The 25,389-nt window shown below is 41.2% G+C and overlaps 1 protein-coding gene across 1 annotated transcript in view; it reads left to right on the top strand.

Annotated features, from left to right (window-relative positions):
- The window catches only part of DNER (delta/notch like EGF repeat containing), a 353,549-nt gene that overhangs the window by 145,332 nt on the left and 182,828 nt on the right, over window positions 1–25,389 (top strand). The window contains exons 2-4 of the mRNA XM_063077946.1: window positions 1,818–2,147; window positions 4,937–5,031; window positions 7,423–7,589. Coding sequence (XP_062934016.1) covers window positions 1,818–2,147; window positions 4,937–5,031; window positions 7,423–7,589 — 592 coding nt within the window. The remainder of the gene's footprint in view (window positions 1–1,817; window positions 2,148–4,936; window positions 5,032–7,422; window positions 7,590–25,389) is intronic.

The raw sequence follows: 25,389 nt of genomic DNA, 5'->3' as shown, positions 1-25,389 counted from the left end.
AGCCAGTGAGCAAACCAGCCATCCTTATACAGGATCCGAACCCGTGGCCTTGGTGTTATCAGCACCACACTCTCCCGAGTGAGCCACGGGGCGGCCCTTTTGACAGTTTTTTTAAAGCCCCACCGTGTATCCTGTGTTCCTCGACATGCTGGGTATAGAGCAGTAGACATGGCAGATAAAGTTCCTACATTCACGGAGCTCATGTTTTTATATGAGAGAAGAAAAGAGATTATTTTAGATTTCGTAGTGAGGGAAGGCTTCTCTGAGGCTGCGGCACTTGCATAGAGAATTGAATGAAAAGAGGTGGAGAGCTGTGCAGAGTCTGAGAGGAAAGCATTGCAAACAGAGGCCCCAGCAGGTGCAAAGGCCCTGAGGTGGGAAGGACCTTGGTGTAGTCCAGGGATAGAAAGAAGGCGAGGAGGGCAGGGTGCAAGGGAGAAGGAAAGTTCCTGGGAGGAGAGGACCTCAGAAAGTAGGAAGGGGCCAGGTAAGGGGGCTTTGTCTACCACGGAAGGAGTTTGGGTCTTACTTTGAGTCGATACATTGTAAATATTTTAAATTATTGACAGATTAAATATTTTTTTTCAGATACTAATCCATTGACTCTTTTCTGAGATTGTGTGAAGGAATTGCGAGTAATACATAAAATTAGTGTGGTATTTTTGGAGCTTCATTAATCCAATCTAAAAATCCCTCACTATTCCTTAAGGAGTTTGTTGAAGATCATTTGATGGAGATAATTAGCCGAACGTGTAGCTGTTTTACCATATGCAGAATTCTATCCACGTGTGTGAGCTCATTTCAGCAAGAGAATTGAGGGACCCATTTCTCTGTTGTCTATTCTGTACTGAATCCTATTTTGCAATCAGCCCTGAAAAACTGGGGGTATATCGGGTCGAGATCTAATTTTCTTTTATCACAGAAACAAATTGTAATTGAATGAGCACTGAGAACATACCTGGACCGTTGTGCTATCTCGAGAGGAGCCGGTGTTCCTTTCATGTTGTTGTAGAGTGGGAGTTGTCTCCAAGTACCAACAAATGGCCATTCAGAGGTCAGCAGCAAAAGACTCAGAGATAAGCACTTTCCTCAGAAAATAAACACAATTTAAAGACATATAACTAAATTTTTATCTTCCATATCAGTGGGGTCATATTTCTCTATAATCACCCTAAAAAATAATGAGATAAAAATTCTGTTTAAGTCCCCACCACACTTTCTTCTAGCTAGCAATTGCCGTGCAAGCTGATCATTGTGGAAGACTTTAATTAAATAGCATCACCTTAAAAAGGGCTGTTGATCAGGTAGGAAATTGGGAGACAGAGACAAGTGCATTTGTAGGGCAGATAAATTGGGCAGTCATTTCTCACGAGGAAACCTTGCAAAGATCTGGGATGTGAAAACGCAGATTCCAATTTAGATTCCTAATATCATTTATCATGACCAACAGCTAAAAATGTCAAAGTTGGTATCTTTCTAATGAACCTCAGTTTGAACTACTTTTGCTTTAGCAAATTCCTCTCAAGAACGTGTCCCTGAAATCAATGTTGTTTAGGGTTCTGGGTCTGGGGAGACTGTTCTCCACTATGTTTTTCCTTGCCAGGTGTGTGTTATCTGTGGTAAGGTAATGTTAAGATGATGATGGGGTGACCTTGGGAAGTGTCCCCCTCACAACAGCAGGAGTAGTTAAGAGCATGTATTCCACAGGAACCGCGTTTCGCTTAGAGCAGGAGCTCTGAGACACAGAGCTAATTTCCCAGTGATGGCACCACTTTTCTTATGAGGGAATAATTGACCCATTTATGGTCTCATTTCAGCTCGTTGCAGATCCTTGCGCCAGCAACCCTTGTCACCATGGCAACTGCAGCAGCAGCAGCAGTAGCAGCAGCAGCAGCAGCAGCAGCAGCAGTGTTGGCTACCTCTGCATTTGCAATGAAGGCTATGAAGGTCCCGACTGTCAACAGGCACATCCCAGTATCCCAGCCTCGGGCTGGACGGAGTCCATGGCCCCCAGGCAGCTTCAGCCTGTCCCCGTTACCCAGGAGCCTGACATAATCCTGCCCCGCTCTCAGGCAACAGTGACACTGCCAACCTGGCAGCCGAAAACAGGGCAGAAAGTTGTAGAGATGAAATGGGATCAAGTGGAGGTGAGAATGTTGTATTGCATATATTTTTATGTAAAAAACAGGAAATGTTAAAATAATTCCAGTGATTCTAATATCAGCAATAAAAATTCAAGACCTTTAAATTACCCATTGAGCAAGACAATGTGCCTAACCTTATTCCTGTCTGCACTTGTGTGTAGGATAGTTTTTTTTAATATAAAAAGAGTAAACAAGAAAAGAAAATGAATGAAATTATTTTCTGGAATGATATCCACATACATTCCTGTGAGATGATCTTAGATTTGGGGACAGACAGCTCAATGTACAGTCATATAGAGAAACATCTCACAGGACCCTTCATTGTTGACCTACTTTTCCTTCCTGGACTATGCCTTTTGGGTTGCTATAACAAAAATGCCACAGGCTAGTGACTTGCAAATGACAAACATTTATTCCTCAGAGTTCTGGAGGCAGGGAAGTCCAAGATTAAGACAGATTTAGAGTCTGGTTCTTCATGGAGGGCACCTTCTCACTGTAACCTCACATGAGAAAGGGGTGAAGAGCTCCCTCAGGTCTCTTCTTGAAGGGCACTAATTCCATTTGTGAGGTCTGCACCCCCTCACTGAATCACCTCCCAAAGGCCCCACCTCCTAATACCATCACCTTGGTGGTTAAGGACTTCAACATATGAATTTTGGGGGCACTCAAATATTTAGGCCATAGCAGAGTATTATGCTCAACTATTTATTTATTTTTTTGTCATTGTTTATGTTCTGTTTTTAGTACCTTGCAGTACTTCAGTGAGATTTAGAAAAAAGAAGCTATCATTGATTTTTGAAATAGTTTGAGAATGTATTTGTGAATGAAATGTCCAAATTTTCTTTAGTTTGGCAATAGCAAATTCTATGTGTTGAAACTTGTCCATCTGGGTTTGGCTCTTGTATCTTCCAGCTCTTCAAAAGTCTCATTCTGAGAGTTTTTTAGCAGTCCTCTAAAAGTTAACATAAAATATAAATTTGCCTACTAGAAGAGCTGGGAAACAAATTCAAATCATGAATTTAAGGTGACATTGATAGGGTATAATTTCATCCCATATATTATACTTTAAATGTATGACGTCTGTATAGACCTGTGGTAGCATATTATTACATATTTTGTTGTTTAAATGAAAAAACACATAGATCTTTGTATAGCACATATTAGTCAGGCAGATGTGCAGAAATTTCCTTTATTATAATAAAAGAGGTAGGCAGCAATTCTACTTGTATTTTCTTGGGCAATTCTAACCAGTTGACCCACTTTTTTTTTTTTTTTTTCTTAATTGCCACACAGTTTATGAAGGCCGCATTCAGACTGCAGGGCAATGTTTTTGACCTACCTAAAAAACTGTGAACTTGTTCTGATTTCAGACTTTTAATAAATGCTTTGAACTTGGGTTTTAATACCTCACTGCTGGGTGACTCCCTTCTTGAATGTGAACTAGATTTGATTCCAAGTTTATCAAGAAAGTGTCCTTTAAAGAAAATTTCTCCCCAACCAGCCATTTCAATCTATTTATTTGAAGTCGTGCTGTCCTATAGCTGGTAAGTGTGAAAGAAATGCTTCGTCTTCTTGTCACCCGTCATTTTTTAGGCTGTTCAAGAAGCAGTTGAAAAGTATCAGAGGAAAACATGTGAATAGGTTTGGGCTTCCCCTTTTCATGAAGTAAGGATGCTTTGAAAACATAAAGTTATTTGAAGTCTTGGAGGACTCAAACTTCTGTGACAGTTGTCTGTTACACAAATTTGATGTGTTGGACTCACATATTTGAATGCCAGTAGTGGGCTTCGGCCACATCACCGACTATAGGGCATTCTGGAAAATAAAAAAAGAAAGTTGCTGTCATTGATTTTTAAAATATTTTGAGAATGTATTTGAGAATGAAATTTCCGAATTTTATTTATTCTGGCTATAGCAGATTCTGTTTGCTGAAACTTGTTCCGTGTTGATTGTGGGAGAAAATTGTTGAGACTTTCTGTATTGTTCTCAGTTAACTCTGTGATGATAAATAGTTTTAATGTCACTTCATTTCCACGGTCATGGGTGAGGACAGTAATCACAGCCTGAGGACCAGATGCATACGCTGGTCAGAGAACCTCACAGGACGCAGCTCGTGTTCCCAATAAGCTTGTTGGTGAGCACAGTTCCCTCTGCCCCCAATTGGACTCCTTTTTTAAATACACATCAGTATAATACTTTTGGGACTGTGTCAGTTAAAAAATGAAGGTGTAGCCAACAGGAAGACGGGCAGCTTCCGAGCTCCAAGGCCTGAGCACGTGCTCCTGAGACCCAGCAGCACAGAGAACACCCAGCAGCACAGAATAGCACATACTGATCGCCTGTTCCAAGTTTGAAGCTTCGCTCTCCTTGTCATTAAGGTTTATACCTGCCATTTACAAGCCAGTCCTTAAAGGCTACTTTTTTGTTCTTTAAGCATTTAGTCCCTCAATACCACCAGGCTGAACATAGAGCAGGGGCCAATGGCTGCTTGTTGGATGAAAGGAAAGAGAGCAGGAAGCATAATCCGCCTTTTTCTCCCTGCAGTATCCTATTTACCAGTTTAACAATCCCAGGAATTTTAGACTTCTTAGGAAGGCTTTTGCATTTTAGAAAATCAAATGGCACAGCTTTCATTTTCTTTCGAGTTCATAAGGTTTTACTTGTCCCCTCTCTGTCCCCACTTCAGCATCATCTAAAGGAACGGAGTAGACTCAGCTCATGGAATTTTGCCTTACAATATTATTTTGTACTGTGAGTACAAAAGTCCCAGTAAGTGCCTTTTTTTTCCCCAGGTGATCCCAGATATTGCCTGTGGGAATGCCAGTTCTAACAGCTCAGCGGGTGGCCGTCTGGTTTCCTTTGAAGTGCCGCAGAACACCTCAGTGAAGTAAGAACATTCTCAGTCTAAAACGGTTCGATTGCTGCTATGACCCACGTATGCCGGGTTGTGTTCAATGTAACGGGTTGGTAACCGGCCAGTCCAGTGAGAATCATGAATGGATCCCATGTGTAGACGTGGCCTATGTCACTGAAAAACTAGAGGTGGCTGTTTCGGAGGAGGACATTACAGTTAGGGTGTAGAATTGGGAAATTGAATTGGATAAGGCCTTAGGTAAGATCTGGAGCCAGACACCTCATCTCCCAAATCACTTTTGCTTCTTCATATTTTAATGGACCATTGGTTACATTCACAGACACGATTTACCCCAAGTCTAAAACGCACATGTTACAGTTTTCTCTTTAAAAACAAGCAGCTGAGAAGAGTGTTTTGTTTTGTTTTAAATTTAAGCTCAGACTGCCCATTGTCACCGAGGGGATGGGGAAGAGGCAGAGGGAAGTCTCTTCAGCTGAGCCTGACATGTACTGGGTGCTTTGCTTGAGCTCAGAGAAGTCAGCACCTGCCCAGAAGCACAGAGCTGGGGAGTGGGGTGGGGAGCCAGCATGACAGTGTCCCAGAGCAGCTGACAACCCCCCACTGCCCCTCCTTCTCTGTCTCTATTAACTGCCACCTCCTCATGCAACCTAATGGGCATTTGCTGCCCAACCTTTGGGGATTTTAGAAAACTGGGGAACACATGGCTCTGGTTAACCAGTTTGGTGCATTGGCTCCTTTTTAAGGAGCCAGTGGGCACTAAAGACCTCTTCCATGTGTACAGGTCATTTTTGCCCACCTTGCTTTCTAAACATTGGAGTCCCTGAAAATGCTTTGAAGAGGAACTTTGTTACACTGCTTCTGCACTCCCCTTCCCCCCCCTTGAACTCGCTTTGGCCAGAGAAGAACCAGAGAGGGCAGCCAGCTCCTTGGGCACAGGAGGAATGTCCCCAGAGGGAGAGGTGGAGTCTGAGGCAGCTTCGAGCTCTGCCAGTAGGGGGAGCCCGGTCCCAAGTGTTTCATTGCTCATAATACTGAAACTCCCACCATCCAGAGCTGGTTTTAGGAAAGTGCGGGTCAGGATCACTACTTTCTTTTACCTTTATGAAACAATCTCCTAGTCCTTTCTTGTCTAGATCATATTATTTTACCTTTATAAGTCTTTCCAAATAGTTTTGATCTTTTTTACCTTTAAATGCTTTTGTTTTTTCCCCTCCCGACAAACCTGATATTCTCTGAGACTCTCTTAGGCTGCAGAACTGGACAGAAATAGCAGAGTCTGATCCAGGCTGAATAAGATCAGGGTGGTGGATGATCCCTGCCCGCCGGATTTACTCTTTCATTTATTCACGAATTCAGTCGTTTATCAAACCTTTATTGAGCCCCCTGCTGCAAGCCGGGTTTCTGCGCTGGGAGGAGCAGCTCTGTGCACAGAGCATCCTGTGACCTTCTGACCCAGGTGAAACCCAGTTCTCCAGGAGCACAAGGGAGAATGGGCAGCTGCTGGGGTGCTGGGAAGATGATTGGGGGTCTCTGAGAAGAGATAATACAGGTTGAGCATCCCTAATCTGAAAACTCCAAATCTGAAAAATATGCAGAATCCAAAACACATTTGGTCCCAGGCATTTCAGAGAAAGGAGACTCCACCTCTGTGGGGTAGGGACACATTTCCCAGGTGGAGAAGAAGGGTACATAGCTTGAGAGCTGGGAAAGAACCAGTTGGGCAAGAGACAGTAGCTCCTTATTGCTGGAACATTGGGGTTCCTAGGATGAAGGTCTAGGAGTTGAGGTTGAGAGGGGAGCTGGGGCTGGGTTTGACTTGCTTTCTACAGCATCTCATCCTCTCGATTTCATCCTGAACACATGAATCCAGGGGAGGCCTGAAGCATGCAGGGTATGTGTGTGTGTGTGTGTGCGTGTGTGTGTGTGTGTGAGAGAGAGAGAGAGACACGCACACACACTTTTGCTTCTTTTGACAGCATAACTCAGGTAGCCGTGTTGGGTTGCAGTATACAAATTTTAAATACAACTTATTTTCTATTTAAATATACATTTATTCATCATAAATTTTAGCAAGGCTCTTTACATTGTGTAGACATGGAAGGATTTGTCTGTAAAAGAACTCAGTGTCCTCTATTATGCATTAAAATTGTTACCCAAAGGTGAATTACTGACTAGTCATTTTGTGGTATGTTTTGAACGAGTGGGAGGTAGGTATTCCTAACAATTGTGGGAAACCTCGCCTGTGCACAGTTAAGGTGAACACTTGTCATAACGTCATTTCATGAACTTCTGATACCTTTGTGAATGGGCATGTCATCTTTCTTTTTATTTTTAATTGATGAACTGGTTCTAAGACGAATTTTTCTGAAAAGGAGTTTCCATTTCCATCGTTCCTGTTTTCAGAATTCGGCAAGATGCCACGGCTTCGCTGATTTTGCTGTGGAAGGTCACGGCTGCAGGATTTCAACAGTGCTCCCTCATAGACGGACGAAGCGTGACCCCCCTCCAGGCTCCGGGGGGCCTTGTCCTCTTGGAGGAGATGCTCACCTTGGGGCATAATCACTTCATCGGTGAGTTATGAAATCTACTCAACACCGTATCTGATTCAGCCCAGCCTTGGTTTGGTGTTTGGAGACAGAAAATTTTGCCCAGATAATCTGAATTCTAGCCATCAATACAATTTCCTTCATTTTTAGTAAGGTTTTACTTACAATCAAAATTGGTTTTTTTAGACAATATTTCTAGTATGGCTCAAAGTGGAGAAAGCGTGGGCTCTGGAATCTGGAGACTGAATTCCAGCCCAGACCACAACATCATAGGTGTGTGATCTTTGGAGCTTAATGCTCAGAATCTGTTTACCTTTTTTTTTTTTTTTCATTTTTCTTTGTTCCTTTTTTCTTTTTATTATTATTATTATTTTAAAATTTATCGTTATACAATGTAAGCAATTTTCATGGCCCTTTACCAATTCCTCCCTTCCCTCCCCTTTTTCCACCCGGCACTGTCTTCTTTTTGACTCTTTTGTCTGCTTTCTTAGGGAATTGTGGGCAACTTGAGGTGTTAAATGTTGGTCTCTTAGAAAAACCTTTGTTCCCATTTGATTTTGGCCTGATTTATGGCTCTCAGGCACAGCACCTCACAAATGCTTTATCATTTGTGAGCACTGACTCAGAAATAACTCCTGGGGTTACAACTCTCTTTGGGGTCCCCCTCCCCTACACCGACCCCTTCTCCATGGGTTTCCAACCTTTTTGCTTTTTCTCTAACTTGCCTCTATTATTTATTCTTCTCTAAACTACCCCATGTCCAAGTAGCTGTTTTTAAATTTCTCGGTGCTGGAGCACAAAATGGCCTTCAGAAAGTGAGACCCCCCAATGTTCCCCCCACCCCCCACCCCTGCCTCCTGTTCCTCCCAAGGGCTACACTTGGACAGTTTCTGGAGGACCGCTTTCCCCCTAGTTTAGCTTTCTGACTATATCTGCCAGTTGTCTTCATCCTTCACCTTTGGGAGTGGGATTTGTAACTCTAGTCCTTAGCATGCTTATATCAGCGGCACTTTATTCGAGCTAGTTCCATCTTGCAGCCTCAGCTCAAATACCCAAGCTCAAGTTTAGACTCTACCCTTTCCAGTCCAATATGCCCAAGCAGTTTCTTGCACCCTGCTGTTAATACCCTCTTCTGTTCAGCCGTACAAGGGCACTTCAGAAAGTTCGTGGAAAAATCGAATATAAAGAATACGGATCTTTCCACGAGCTTTTTGAAGTGCCCTTGTCTATTCCACCAGTCTTGGAGGATAGGATGGGGAGTGACAGCACCTGTCTCTCAGGGATGTGGGGAGGGTTAAATAGAGGTCATGGATGTGAAAGTGGAAATGACAACTGTTAAAAATTATTCTAGGGTACTTAATTTTTTCCTGAGATATACTAATTAGTTTGCTAAATAAGTGGAAAATATACATTTAGATTTATTCTCTAAGAGATGTGTTTTATGGAAATATCACAATAAAGGGATAAAAGCATATGCTCACCTCTATATAATTTATATTGCACTTTATATTCGACTGACCTTCCTCTGATGAGAAGGACTTTTTGTAATCATTGGAAATCCAGCTGCAGGGAGCAGGGATTTTACTGGGTGGAGAGAAGGTAAGGAGAGAGTTTGGGGAATGGACGTGACTGGACAAAGCGGGTGGGGGGGCGTTTAACTTCACACAAGTGTTTGACTGTGAAGATAGATACTAAGTCATCAGAAATTGTGTGATGGAGTATTGTCAAGAGTCAAATCTAAATTTTATTCCCCAAGGCATTTCAAGTAACTATTATTTGCTTCCCTATCTATTGCAACAATTTATCTAGAAGGAATTGTGTGTGTATTTTGATAATACTTTCATATCGGTCTTTTAAGTTTTTCTCTTTAGTGGATTAATTGCTCTTCTATGATATGGAGCTAATATTTCAAGAAAATGTATGAAGTATCACTGCTCTTTAAAATGTCATTAATGCTTCCAGAAGATACCCATTGGAAATATTAGCTTACATTTTAACTACTTTTAGTTGTAACGTAACTGTAACTTTAGAATGACATTGAAGGTAGGAGTGGGGATTAATTGAGAAGGATTTTCTATTGTGAGTATAAATTTATTCTTTTGAGATGGAAGAAATCTTGCGAACTCACACACAATTTGAGCTTATTTTGCTAACCAAAATTTTTATGGGAAAAATTTTCTTTGACTGAAATGTATTATTTCTTAGAGGAGTTATTTTTAAAAAATTTAATTTGATATATTAATGACTAAATTAAGGAATTCTTTTCCTCAAATTATATTTTAGGTTATGATGATAAGACATGATTTGAATAACACCTTTTCTTTCTATAAACCATTTTTTTTCCATTTTGAAAGTTTATGATCAGATACCTTTATATTTCCTAACCAGAGCTAAGTATTTTATGTGGCTTTGTAATGACGATCACGATCTTTTAGTATTATTCTCTACAAAGGTAGCAGCAGGCAGTACTGTCACATGCTCCTCCTCAGGAAGAATGACCAGCTTCCTAACAATGATGGAACAGCTACACCTACACACTGCCAGCTGCTGCTTTTACAAAATTTTATCTTAAAGAAACAAGATTAATCTTTTGTAATCATTGCAGAAGGCTTATGCTTACTACTTTGACATGTGATGAATGCTCCATTTGTTTTATTTTTAAAAAGAAGCTTATTAAATTAACAATCTAGGCTCTTTAGACGGAATACATTTTAGCTAAGAACTAAAAGACTATATCGAAGGGTATAATGACAGTCATTTGACAGATGAACAAATTGATCTAGTGTAGGTGGGAGAAAACGTCCATGCATAAGGGAGAATGACGTTCCAGAACTGTGCTGCTGTGTTTCAGTCATTCTTGCTACTTTTTTAGAATGAAAGTTGAAGCTCTTTCAGGAATTGATTGTCTCCCATCTCCCCTTCACTCTCAATAGATTCCACATGTATAACTGATGACCAAAGGTATTTTAATATTTCTCTGCAATAGAGCAGAGGAGTCCCTTCTGTGTCTTTGGGAAACAAACTTATTTGCTGTCACTAGATTTACACAGATACTCTTTTGTAAAGTTTATTGCCGAGAGCCTAATGCTCTACATATTCCAGATGATGATAATGTATTTATATTTGACCTAGTTCAGTGTTACTGCATTTAATATTCTACAGTTTTCCTTCATTACCATTGCCTTATTACTATTTAAACTGTTCTATAGAAAGAAAGAGATGACATAACTTTTTACAAAGTATGTAGTTCTTCCCTCCGTGCTCAGTGCAGCAAACACTTTCCTCCTGGGTTGCCACCAAATTTCAATTCTTCTGTCCTCTCCTTAATTATCCTTTCTGTTTTCCCTACATGCATCTCTTCCAAATTTGTCATTTGGTTTATGCAGTGTTTTGGGGTAATAACTAAATTAACCTTTGTTTAACATTGTCTGCTCCACGGGGAGCATCGTTAGCTCCCTGAATGATCCGTTGGCTGGAGAGTTTGTATTTCCAAAGAGTAAAGTTCATTGCTTCACCGCGTTTTCATGAAATGCAGCTGTGGCTTTCCTGTCTTAAGTAAAACAGTTTTTAAGTTTTATTTTTATTTTTTACTTGCGGTTGCTTGGAGACTTTGATGGGATGGATGATCTCAGGGCTGAGAGCCAAACCAGGCCTCAGGGGTGTGTGGCCTCTGTTAGAAAGCTGTGGCAGGGCACCATTTCCTTAGGTGAAAGCCCCACTGGACCCCCTCTCCGGGCTCTGGGCTCTTCCCCTCCTGCCTTCGGTGCACTTCCCCTCCTTTCTGCACCGTGGGCCTCTGCCTGCTCACCGCCCGACCCAGCCCCACCTGGAATGCCCCCTCCGCTCTCCCACTCCCACCTTCTCTGTGCTTCAGACCCCAAACTTGATTCATCTTCAAGACCTCATTTAAACCCTCCTCTTCTGAAGTGGTTTATGGGGAAAGTGGCTAGTTAAAGATTCTACGCTGCACGGATTCTCAAATCCCTTGAACACTTACAGATTCAGAGAACCCTGGAATATTCTCTTGGTTAGTTCTCTTTTTGATTGGAAAACCCAGGTAGGACGTGTCTGCTTTATCCCAACTTCTGGCCTACCTGCTTGTGCAGAGAAAACTGATATTTCCTCCACACTTTTCTCTCTCATGGTCCACATTTGTTGTTACCCCAATCTGGTAATTTGTCCCTTTCCCCTTTGAAATTATTTTCATTTTGCTCCAGCTCATTCCTCTCTGCATTTCTGCCTTACAGTGCTCTGTCTAGCATGTTATATTTGCCTTTTGCTCTTCCCTCACTCCATTCTCCTGCCCGTAACCCACTATTTTTTTTTTTCGCTTTTGTTAGGTGCACACTGTACTGTCCTTTCTGACAGTTTTCAGTGCATTTTTATGTCTAATTTATATCATAAAAATAAGTGCATGTTAATGTTCAATCCAGGCCAGTGTATTTTACTTATGACCTCCTAAAATGCTCCTTTATAGCTTTAGATCCAAGTTCATGAAGGGATGAAAGTGCGACCCATAGGAATGTCCTTATTGGAGCTGGGATCACTTCTTCAGGATTACACCTACTGAATCAACAATTTCTAGGTCTTTGTCACCGATGTCTTAACTGGGTTAGAAGATTTCCCAGTCTGCCCATGACCCTTTGTGTCTCCTGGAAGATACAGACTGCTTTATATTTCCATAAGCCTAAATTTCCAGTTTAAAAAGATTCTTGTTTTGCAAAATGACTCCTAAAGCAATGCATTCTCTTTAATTTCTTCTCTTGAGAAATAAGACAAAAATAATGAGGTACTTTAGCAGATACCAGGAGGGTTAAGACTTTTCTTTCAATAAGGTGGTGAAACTGACCTGGTTCAATGGCCCTTCACATCCCAGGGGTTTAGTTCTTTATGGACTTACCTGATGTGTTTGTCCTGACTGGCATCGTGATGCTTCCTTAGATACAGTAGTTTGTAGCATGATGGTTTATACCGACATTTTATTTATTTTTTAAATATGGAATTCAACACCCAACCAACTGATGCTGTTATTCTTAGGCAAAAGTTCCTAATGTGGGATCAACTGGTCCCTAGTTTGGGGGCAGTCATGGGCTCAAAGGTCCACTTTATGGATCCCTGAATCTCCTGAAAATGCCCTGTGGACTTTTGTGTGTCTATGTATCCTCCTTAGGAGAGAAGTTCATTCGATTCTCAAAGGCATCTGAGACCCTAAGAATGTTAAGCCATGTGTGTGATCCTGTGAAAGTATGTATGTTTCTCAACATTCTCTATTCCACTAAATGATGTTTCCTTTGACAGATTTACCTGCTTCCTAAGTTTCCATACTGAGGAACTTATCCTAGTTTTATTCACTTATATTTGTAGGTAGCAGGGTGTGGGAAATACTCAGTTCTGTGTTAGTTAAGAAAATATGCATCACGTCCCTCATTTTTCAGGCACTGTGCTAATCTGGAAATGCAGAGGTGATTTAGGTATGGTGTCTGAATGAACGGGGCAACGAAAGCAGAGACACGTGCCATAGACAAGGGCTGGACAAAAGTGGCCAGAGGAAGGAGTGACTAACTCTACCAGGGGGAGGTAAGGCAGGCAAAGCATCCTCTTTGAATGTACAAAGGGCAGTGCATGGCATTCTGATGGCACAGGAGTCTGTGCCATTAAGATAATTTAATAATAGTGCTAGAATTTAACTAATGGCCATCAAAACTGGAAACAGAGTTTAATTTCAACAAGCATGTAATAGAACATTCGAGAAACCCATCCGCCCTCCAACTGCCTCTCATCTTGGATATGAACACATTTATATAAATTTAGGTGCTCAAGGTGTGAAGGACATTTCTTGGATTCTCTGTTTATCCTAAAAAGGAAAAGGAGGGATCTTCAGTCTTTGACATAAATTTTCAGGTAGTCCTTTGGAATCTCTTAATAAAGCTCTATTTTCTTATTCCTAAACTCTATCTCTTCCTTCCCTTCTGGGTAAACTATTCCTATAAGCCTTATCCTTCAAAATGAAAGATTCAAAAGTAACTTAGCTGGAATTGGGGTGCCTCATCCCATAAATTAGATGGAGGGAGGGATTTTGGGGAAAGTGCTCTTGAAAGGCAGGGGACACCATGGGGACCACTCTAGTTAGGTTTAGGGCAGTGGGCTGTATTGAAAGGGAGTAATTTCCAATAAAAAGTAGGGACAGGAGATTTTGCTAACATCTGTTTGGCTGAAGAGCTCCCTGAAGCCATGCATAGCGGCCAATGCTTATTTTAGTTTATTTTTTTGCGTGCTTATTTTAACAGTCTCGGCATCAGGGCTCTCTAGATGGGTACTCTTTTATCTCAGCCATTTCTCAATAAATCCTTTTGTTTCTTGCTCAGCAGTTGAAAGGAAGCTGGAGAAAAGTAAGCCAGACCCTGACCCTTCTCACCTGCCCTGCTTTTCCATCTTGTTACTGGCTGGCTTTTAGATCCTGTGACCATTTCCTGGCCTTGAGTACCATGTGGAGTAGCTGGGATCTGGCCCCCTGGGGAAGACTCAGGCAGGCAAGGAAGGGATGGGAGGAGAAACGGTCAGGGACAGAGCAGGTCATGTCAGAAGAAAGGTTTCCCTTATGGAGTAAAATATACTTAAACTACATCAGGAAAGGGCACCAGGAGATGGAGAACCAAATTGGTAATTCAGCTCTTGAGGATGTAAAGACCTTATGGCCTGCTGATCTCTTTTCTACACATTCTTACTTTAGGTTGTATTTTTCCTTCCTCTGATATCCACGTACATTTGCATTTCACTATTTAGTAGTATGTATTTTCTGTAAGGCTCTCAGATCTCATAGCATAATGTAGGGTGTAAAGAAAGAACATAGTGGGCAGAACATACATTTTTGGAATATACTTTACCTTTATAATATCTTCATTGGTTATGCTTTTTTCAGGTCCATTAGTAAAAGAATGGGTATTTGCATCCCATCTCTGACCTCGCAAAGCTCTGAAACGTTTTAACTCATTGCTCTTAACCCAGTTTTCCTGTGTGCGGGTTGCTGCCAGGTCACTTTCTAAAAGCGCCCTATCGTTCTCATAGAGTCAGGCGCTGCACTCTCCGGACCTGCTCAGTTACATGACGCCTTTAGTCTCCAGGCAGTTCTCGAACAAGCCTGCAGTACTGTATTAGCTCTTATTGGTGGAGGTTGGTTGATTGAACATCTTACCATCCAAATCTGGGTTTCTGGGGTTCCTGGCTCCTTGGTTGTATGTTGAACTGGAATCTTCCCCTCTAAACACATACGTACTGAGCTTCTTCCAGCTTCCTGGAGTGAAACCTAATTTCCTTCAAGCATAAAGTCCTGCTGTCTCAAATCCCACCTTCTTGACTGTACTCAGAGCAGGCCCCCATTCCTGTGGTCTGGACCTTGACTTCATGACACCCCCAGTAGCTCTGCCTCAGACCATATCCTACTGTTAGATACCGGGCTGGACACCTGCCAGCCTGCACTGGGGCTGTGGTTTTCCTGCCTCTGGACCTTGGGATTTGTATTGCTGGTGTCACCCTTTCTAGCTGTTCACCTCACCCCAGCCCCACGAGCTTCCCGTTTGTCCCTGTCTTCGTGCAGCTGGCATCACTCTCCCCAATCTCCTCCTGCTTCTTCCAGCTCTTTCACAGCATCTGCGCTTTAGCAGCCTTTGTCTCACTTTTCCTTCTGCAAATTGCATTTATGACCAGCATCACACAACAGCTTCGGAATGTCCTCCATCCCCTGCCTTTCTTTTGGCATGTTGGTTTTATATCTTTAATTAGACTGTAAACTTCTAGAGAGGAGGAACCATGTCATAGCTCCTCGCAGTCATCCTGGCAACCAAATGGAACCACGTGACTGATTAGATTTCGTGCGTGTGTAAGTTCTTCTGCTCAGCAAATGCCATGCGAGGAAAATTCCCTGCTGCAAAATGTCAGTCTTAAGAATTATTTGTGGATTTTTATAACCCACCTCTGTGACATTTAAATCCCCTCCCTCTTACCCTCTTATTACATCAAAAGTATTTGAGGATCAAAAGCAAAAATCAAAAAAGAAGAAAACCAAAAACTTTTCATTCTTTTGGGAATGGCACATTTTGTCCTCTAAAGAATCTTGCTCTGGGGATCAGGGGTAAAACAGTTGAAAAAAGTTTGGAAAGAAAACCACCTATAGAATCAGTAACATCTTCTTTTTTTGAAAACTTAAGATTTAAAGAAAGAAAATGCAAATATTTCACCTTTTTATGGTCATCTTAAAACCACAGTTGAATAAGGTCTATTGAGCTTCCTGCCATAGAGGGGCAGAAAAACTTAGAAGTGTTCAAATAAAGAGCAATAGGTGGAAAAGAACAAAAGCAGAGGGAGAATAAAACTGCCCTGAAGAGCATAATTTAGATCGAATTTTTATAACTCACATTTGCTTAGTTGGAAGATTTCTATAAAATTGAAGTCTTACTTAAATCGAGACCACATTTCAGTATTATCAGCAATTAGGATTATTCTTTTGATCTTCTTTCCTTTTTTGGCTAATTATATTAGGATTTTTTTCTTATTCGTTGGCCTTGAACTTTCTGCCCTATTTCTATCTTCCTAAATATTGACGTGTTCAGCACCATTTATTTATTGGTACCTATTGACTACGGTGCTCAACTGAACGTCGTTCAAAGCATTCTATTTGGGGCATGCGTGGCCCCTGTAGCCGGCAGCCTCAGTCAGTGGCCCCACTGGAGATCGGTTGCCTGGGCTGTGGTGGAATTGGGGCAGGTGATCAAAGATGGATAAGATGTTTCTCTTGCCCTCCAAGATAGTCCCTGAATCAGGCTCGTTAGAAAGGCGGATTCCTGGTCCATCCACAGACCTGGCAGCTCCTCGGGAGGTCTCTTACAAGCTCCTCGGGTGATTCTTTTGAACACTAAGATTTGTGCCACAATTCTACGAACCAATCAAGAAATAAAAGACAACCCTATAACAGAGTAAAACCAGCCTGAGTCCAAGTGTCACGGCACAGTTCTAAGTTACTTTTGGAGCATCAGTTTCAGAATTTAAGAGAACAAAGAGGCTGCAGATAATTCGTCTATAATTTGGGCCTGATTAGGTGGACAGGTTTGCTTAGTTTTCAAAAAGTATGCCTTTGTACCCCTAAGTCCTCCCTTTCTCTTTTGTCCATTCTGCCTCATTCTCTCTCCCTCACCCTCTGCCCTTTATTTAAAAGATAAAAATAGCACATTTTCTTCATAGGTTAATTTGTAAAAATTAAATAATAAAGAAAACTATTTTTATATTAAAAAAAATTTCTTCTTAATTCTGGAAATACCCTATTCCTTAAACAAATACTAGTGAATTTTAACCCAAATCTTACTCAACAGAATTTGATTCAAATATTTTTTAAAATCTTCCCCTGCTTCTTGTAACTTCTCAGGGCTTTGACAGCTTACCATCAAAAGCTTTTCTGAGCTTCTGTTGGTGCAAATTTCAGCTAAGAAAAAATTTTAAATTGCCTTTTTTACAGCAAATTTCTGCTCCACCATAGTATCTCTTCTCTTTTTTCTTTCTAAAGGCAGGAGGAGAGGGAAAGAGGGAGAGAAAGAGACAGAGGGAGAAAGTTTCTCAGGGCTAAATTTAGCCCCCTGGGACTATGGTTTTCTCTCAGGGGATGGTAATTTTCCATTTACCTTTTTTTGAAGCATGAAAAAGCCTTTATTGTCTATTTCTTATTATGAAGCTAATATATACAAGAAAGCTAAGAAAAACTGAAATTTATTTTCCTGTTATCTCCTACCCGTGTACTGACAGCCAGTGTTTACATTTTGTGGTGTTTCCTTGCACACATTTTTCTCTGCATGATAGTGTGCATGTAGACACACAGTTTTTTTTTTGGAAAGAAGAGCACATTCATTTAGTGTCTGGTTATTTGCTTCTTTCACTTAATGTGTTGCTGGCATTTTTTTCATGTTAATAAACGTTAATCTGTAACATTCATTTTAATGGCTGTATAGTGTTCAGTCAAATCAATGTACTATAATTTATGTAACCAATAGGCTGTTTTGAAACAATGAGCTTCCTTTTTTTCTTCCTTTCTTCTGCCTCTTTGGACAGAATTTTAAACATTGTTGTGACCACATCTTTATCTTCTCTGATGATTTATTTGGGTTAAATTCTCAGATATGGAATTTGCTGGATCAAAGTGTTTGTATATTTTAATGGCAAATTTGATACACATTATCAAATTGCCCTTTTTTCACTTTATTTTGAGATTGTGCTTTGTTCCTCTTCCGTTAACTTGTAGCTAGAGGCTGTTAACTAGAATCAACATGAAATTTACATATACCTCTTAGCAACTTTCCTAACAAGCTGAGACTTGCAGGATCTCCTTAAAGAGAAAAGTGGTTATTAACAGTTTCCAGAAAAAGAACAGTACAAATCTCTTTAAACAGAAGACATTTAAAGTGGTTTCATCTTAATACTGCCTTTGCACAATGGAATAAACACGAAATGGTGACGGGGGATCGGGGATGAACAAGTGGTTGCTACTGTCATGTTCTCTACCACACCATTAAGTTCTAGGGACGTTTCTCCCCTTAATGTTATGCGAGAACATTCATATTCCAGAAGTCTGCAATCCCTGATTCCATTTCCTTTTCCTTCTCTGGGAATCTTTTGCTTTTCCTCTACCATTTCCTGAAGGTAGATATTTAAGTTCCTTTTATCATAGACTTTTTACAAGGTCAGAATGATTCCACGAGAATGAGGCACCAAAGGATTTCCAGAAAAGACAAATATTTTGAGAACCTACCAGGGAGGCGTTAGAGATGATTATTTAATTTTGACACAAAATCATGGTAGTTGCAGTTGTTTTTGGCAAAGGTCTTGGATATAAAACTCAGAGCAGCAAATAAAGGGACCTAAGTAGGGCATGTCAGCAGCAGAAAATTATCTAGTTTTTGGTGAGGAATATGAATAATTAGGGTTGCATTTCAAAAAGACGCTCTTACTTTCTCAACGCTAATGCTCTCTTTGACATTTGCGTTTTGAATGCTGTGATATTTTTTGGTATTCACATGCGTTCTTAACAAGCCATGCTTTCATGGCTGTCCTGTTTCAATGCTGTAATTGTGAGTTTGACCTACAAAAGTTATATTTGCTTGGTAGACAAATGGAAAAACTCCTTAAATAAATACACTGACAAATACCATTTGGCTACATCACTAATAACAGAAAACAGCCTCTGGAACACTATCATGATAAAAAATAGGGTCTACATCATCTACTCATCAGCTGCATCCCTGGTTATTATTGACAAACATTTATTGATTAATTACTATATGCAGGACACTGTTCTCTGTGCTGGGGATACAGAAAATTATCAGATCTCAATCCCTGACTTTGAGAAATTTTAGCCTCCAGTCAGACAGGACACACTCCTTATGTAACCCAGATAAATCTTGTTGTCCCATGGCCCAGTCTTGTTCATAAAGTCACATTCAAATAAACACAGTCCGGTAGCCAAGAAATGAATTAAAACACTTTTAATCTTTACTCATCTTTTTTAGGGAATAAGAATAGGAGTGGGAAAAGATGCATTCCTGTCATGCAGCACGAATTGTGTCTATCTGATTTCCTGCTCTCTGATCTCTTCACAGTCTCCACGTGTTTGCCACCTGCTTTCTTAAATTCTCTCTCCCGCTCTCAATGTCTGCTCCCCAACATCTCAGCCCAACACCCAGCCCTTGAGGCTTTTCCTTCCTTTAGCTCTTTGTGTATCAGTGTAGCCTGTCTGTTGTTTGTTTGTTTTTAGTTCTTCTCTCTGTCTTGTCCATAACCTGGATTCTCCATCACAAAGAATTTTGACCGGGGAACTGACCCAGCAAGTGAGACCCATTCCCTTACAAGAGGATGCTTGTGAATATTCACATAACAAGTCATTGTGACCCTTATTAGATGTTAATGATTTTGAGATGCTGTTGCATACAAAGATGTAAATGAGAAGATAAAAGAGTGCATATTAAATATTAGATGAATTGTACAGTCAATTTAAGGGCTGCATGACTTCAGAGAGAAGAGTAATTACCAAGGGGAATGTTAAGGCTTTAGACTTGAGGTGTATTTCGAGTTTGGCTTTGAACTGAGGAACAGGTATGAGAGGCAAAGGCATTCAGGGTAGCAGGGAGTGGTGTGAGCAACAATGTGGGACAGGGAATGCACGTATTTAAAAGCACAGTAGTCCCCCCTTACCTGTGGTTTTGCTGTCCACAGTTTCAGTTGTCTGTGGCATAAGAATAAGGTATTTTGAGAGAGAGAGTGAGACCACATTCACATAACTTTATTATAGCACATTATAATTGTTCTATTTTATGATTAGTTATTGTTGTTAATCTTGTACTGTGCCTAATTTATAAATTAAACTTTATCATAGGTATGTATGTATAGAAAAATACATTGTGTACATACGGCTTGGTGCCATCCTTGGTTTCAGGCCTCCCCTGGGGGTCCTGGAAAGCATTCCCTGTGGGTAAGGAGGCCCTAGTGTAATAGCATTTGGCTGGTGCAATGGACTTCAATAGTAAGTCATGGAAAATTAGGAGGGGGCAACGATGTAGGAGCTGAACTGTAAAGGGGGTTGCATACTGTGTTAAGGGGTCTGTGTTTAGCTTGTAGGTGGTGGTGATCCAGTTTTTTAAGCAGGGAAGGTGTGCAGGTGGTGACGGTGGTATTGGTATGATATGGTGAGTGCAGTGGAGTAGCGTCTGAGGGTGACAACGAAGGGTCAGAGTCAGGTGGGAGTGGCGGCAGAAAGCAGGGCAGCAGGTGCCGAGGATGTTGTGAAGGTCCATTCTCTAGACATGCTTGTGTGGATGGAGAGCAAGGAGATGGCAGATATGAGAGTTTCAAGTTGGGGACTCATTAACGGGAATATATATCAAGTTAGAAAGAAAGGCTCTTTTCTGAAAAGAGCAGTTGCATTCAGTTTAGATGTGTTTTTGACATTCAGCGGGCAGTGGGAAATGCAGAACCCCCCAGTTCCAGAGGGAGGCCAGGGCTGGAAATTGAGCCTTGGGAATCTTCTCCTTGGAGGTAAGAACTGAATCTACTGGAAGGAAGGAACATACCAGGAGAGGAGATTTGGGTAGATGCTGATGTGTAGCTGTGCAGAGCATGTAGGATGAGAAGTGAGGCAGCCAAGGAGGACGAGGAGAGGGAGGCCAAGCAGGGAGACCGCGGAAGGAGGAAGCGGGAGGGGAAAGTGAACTGGAGAGCGAATGTCAAGGCTGAGTGGCAGAGTCAGTCGTTCCGAGCTGTGTGATCTCTGAGTGTGGCTTCCCACCTCTGATGAGGCGGTGTCGTCCTTCTGGTCCATCAGGCCCTTGGCCGTCGCATCATCCCTGACTTTTTTCTTTCACTTCCCACATCCATTTATCAGGAAGCCCGTGGACTTCAAACTTCAACACATCCTAAATCTGACCTCATTTCGCCACCTCCTGTGCTACTGAGGCTGCCCAGCCCCCAGACTCTCTCACCTGGACTGGCTCCCTGCTTCAGCCCTGCCACCTGCAGCTGGGCCTGGGGAGGGCCACGTCACCTCCTGCCTCTGCTCACAATCCCGCAGTGGTTCCCATTTCACTGAGTGGGAGCCAAGACGTAAAGGCCAACAGGCCTGCTGTGTCTGCCCCGCCTCTCTGATCTTGTCTCATACTTTGCTTCCTCTTCTTCCCACCACTTCTAGGCATCGTCCCACCCCCGAGCCTTGCACTGGCTACCCCTCACCTTGGCTGTCTCCTTACCTGCTTCAAGTCTTTGCTTACATGTCCCCTAGTCAGTGTGACTGCCCTCTTGTACAACTGCACCCTCCTTTCCCCTCATCCGTGCCCCTGGGACTCCACACCCTGTGCCCTGCTGTCTTTTCCTCCATAGAATTTATCTCTCTCTAATCTAGGATATAATTTATATACTGATTACCTGTGTGTCTTGCTAGAATGTAAGTATGATGAAGGTGGGAAACTTGGTGTGCTTTGTTTACTGTTGTATCACAGACACTTATTGCAGTGCCTAGTTCAGGGTAGGCACTCAATCAATAAATATTGAATTGCCAGTAAGTAATCAGAGGGGGATTATTTTGTAATGCGAAAGTCTAACTCAAACTTGCTTATGGAAAACAACCAAAAAACCAGGAGTGGGTGAGAATCCAATACAATTGAAAGTCTAGTGGTGGGTCTGGTTTCAATTAGTGACACAGCCAACTTTAACCAGATAGATCTCCTGCAAGAAAATTACAGCCCTCTGAAACATTTGGTTTGGGCTTGTTTTAAATCCTGTTCCTCTGATCTTATTTTATAGAGCACGTTGTTGAGATATATAGAAGCACATGCTTACCTCCACCCATCTGCCATACACAGATACACACATACATAGATGCACGTAGGTACATAAGTTGGCTCTCTGTATCTGTAGGTCCTGCATCTGCAAATTCAATCAACTGGGGATCAAAAATATTTGGGGAAAAAACAATAAAAAATAACAATACAACAATAAAAAATCATGCAAATAAAAACCTATATAGCATAACAACTATTTACGTAGCATTTACATTGTATTTGGTATTATAAGTGATCTGGAGATAATTTAAAGTATATGGGAGAATGTGTATAGGTTAAATGCAAATTATTTGCCATTTTCTATCAGGGACTTGAGCATCCATGGATTTTGGTATCCTCAGGGGTCCGACGACTATATATGCATACACAGATGCACATTCACATATATACATGTACATAGATGCACCTTCATACATAGACCCACACATATGATATGGTTTAAAAGATTTGATAGGTTGATAACTATAAAGAAGTATAGCTTGGAGAATGCTGCAGTGAGTGTGTAGGTCAGTAGGGATGTGTAAGAGAGGAAAATTAGTTTGGAAAGAAACAGAGTTTTTGGAATTAGAAATAGTGGTAGTATTGATGTGGAGGGTATAGTATAAATAGCTAATATTTGTGAATACAAAACAATTAGTAAATTAATTTTCTATTAATGTGATAGTTGTATTTTAAAAATAATTTTCTTTGGAATATTAAAGTGTTATCGACTTCTACAAATAAGCTCGATTCCAAAGCCTGCATTTCACATCAGGGATTCAGGTCTTTCTTCCTGTGGAGGCAAACGGTCTTTACACAGGCAGGGGCTTACAATTAGCATTGGAAACAGAAGCTAGAAAAGAATGAGATGAGATCCACTTGAAGGGTTTGGTATTTTTTTCTTTGTTTAGAATATAAACAGAGGTTTATTTTTCTTTTGTTTTGTGTTTGGACTTCCATCTTACACCCTGTGATTCCTGTTAGATATTCCAGTTGTGAAGGCAGTGTGTTCAAGCAAAGTCAGATTGGGATTTTGGATAGTAAGAGTTGTAAGGAAGAGGGGTAGAATTTTTAATTTGCTACATTGACTATTACAGAAAGAACAGATTATCAGATAGTGGTCCCAAGACTTTTGTACAGACTGAAGCATAAATAAAATCTGTTCTGGATAGATAAGGGAAACCATTTACAGCCCACCGAGCTGACAGCCACATTGAATTAAAGAATTTAATTTCAGGAGAGAGCTGATTGGGAACAGGGACAATCAGTAATTCATTCTTTCTTGGTAAACCCTCCCAGCAGCATTGGTGGTATTGTTTGTGATCTGCAGCAGGGCACAGGTTATAATGAGGCTTTCCACTGAAATTGGTTTGCGGCTGTGTGTTCTGGGTGTCTCCTGGCTGAGGTTGAAGCTGCTTTGTTCTGTGGTCAGAGCTCTTATTGGTTCATGCTTCCACTGAGCTGTTAGCCAGGGTTTGTTCTCAGCAATACCAGCTTTCTTTCCTGGGTTCCTCTCTGCCACTTTGTCCCTCGTATCCTCATATTTGCTGTCACCACACTCGGCTCACTTGCATTCATGTATTTATGTATTCATATATTCCTCCCTCCCCTCCCCCCAAATATTTTTTGAGGCTGGCCGGTTAGCTCAGTTGGTTACAGCACAGCCTTGTAACACCAAGGTCACAGGTTTGGATCCCCACATCGGCCAGCCACCACACACACACAAAAAAATAAATAAAAAAAAATTAAAAAAATTTTTTTGAGCACCTACTGTGAGCTAGGCACTTGCTTGGCACTGGCAATAGGACAATGAACAAATCAGACAAAAATCTTTGTCCTCATGAATCTTATATTTTAATGAGAGTGACAGGTATTAGAGAAATAGTTACACAAATTAATAGAAATTACAGCAGTGTTCAGCACACTGTGCTATGACTGTCACTGATAATAAAAACATAACATAACCTTGGGGCAGGGGAAATCACTACCTTGAAGAAAGATGGTAAGGCTATGATATTAAGTAGGCAGTGGGAAAACCCTCCCAGGCAGAAGACTAGAACTGCATGTGCAAAGGCCCTGTGGCTGGAGAGAGTGCATAATATTAAGGGAACTGCAACAAGGCCATGAGGCAGGATGGAGCTCAGAGAGTAAGGGAGAGAGAGGAGATGTGGGAAGAGGTAGGCTGGGCAGATATGTTGGGCTGCAGTGGCTGCGTTAACATCCTAGTGGCAATGAAAAGCTTTTGAAGGAAAGGAACTGAAAAATACGTTCATCCTGGTTTAGGGTCCCTGCTCAAATATATGCATTGTAACATTGCAGGAAAGAAGTCATCCCTAAGTCAACAGCTTCCATACCTGTCTGTCAGGCACCTAGGAGAGTTGGTACATGAGTGTCTTGGAGCCTAAGTAATAGGTTATTAAATAAACTCCCTAGGAAGTTCTGATTCAGTGCAGATTCTAGGTTTCCGTGAGCCAAATGGGAGAGAGACTGAGTGGTAGAGACCTTTCTGGAGCTCCAGCAAGTAGAGCAGATAGGGAAGGCTGCCTCAGAATCTCTTGAGGCCCGAGGCTGAGGGTGTGACAGCTCCTGTGATGAGAATGCTAATAGGAACAAGAAATAACCCAGGCTGAATCAGACTCAACCTCCCCAGACCTCCACATTTTTTTCTCTCAAATCATCACATACCACTGGGACTTCATTGCAATACCTTGGTTAGTTCTATTTTTAGTGCAATAAATACATGCACTGAAAAATAAATTTGTTAATGAATAATTCAAGAAGCAACTGAATCTCAAATTAAAATCTCACCAGACACTTGTAAATTCAGGTGACTTCTTTCATACGACCTTGAAATTACCAGACAGCCTTGTCAGTGACCACTTAAACTTGGGATTTTGAATCAAAGCAGAGCAGAGAGCTATAATAGAACAAAGTCATTTGGAAGATCACGTTCACAGTGTTTGCAATAGCTAGGAAGGTAAACATGTCAATCAACAGCTTTTCTTGTTAGCTCATCTGAAGTCCTGATTCCCTGACTTCCTAACTTTCATAAAGTCATCTGCAGCCCAATTAGCTGTGCATTTATAATCTCCTATTGCCCTCACATCAACACAGAGAGGTGATTAATTATTTTGACATTTATAGTAATGCCATTAATCAGGAGGCATTGACTGGGTATTAACGGCTAGATGTGGTGGGCAATTGTACATGAGTGCTTCAGTAATTTAGCAATTGATTTTCTAGTATTTGATGAGTTGAAACTGTGCTAATGGAAGATTAAGTGACACAAGTCTATCTGATTATGAAAAGGTGATCAAACAGACATTGTAAAAGAGATTAAATAAATGAAGAATTTCAACTGTATATTGTGTGTGAGCCAACAAAATTCAAAGGAATGTGCAAATTAATTTTTGTGTTCTAACAATGGATATTCAGAAACTGCCATTAAAAAAAAGTATCCAATTATGATGCAGTATTCA

Source organism: Cynocephalus volans, chromosome 1 (assembly GCF_027409185.1).
Source record: "Cynocephalus volans isolate mCynVol1 chromosome 1, mCynVol1.pri, whole genome shotgun sequence".
NCBI lineage: Eukaryota > Metazoa > Chordata > Mammalia > Dermoptera > Cynocephalidae > Cynocephalus > Cynocephalus volans.
The sequence above is the reverse complement of the archived record's forward strand: the minus strand, read 5'-3'. Positions and strand labels throughout refer to the sequence as shown.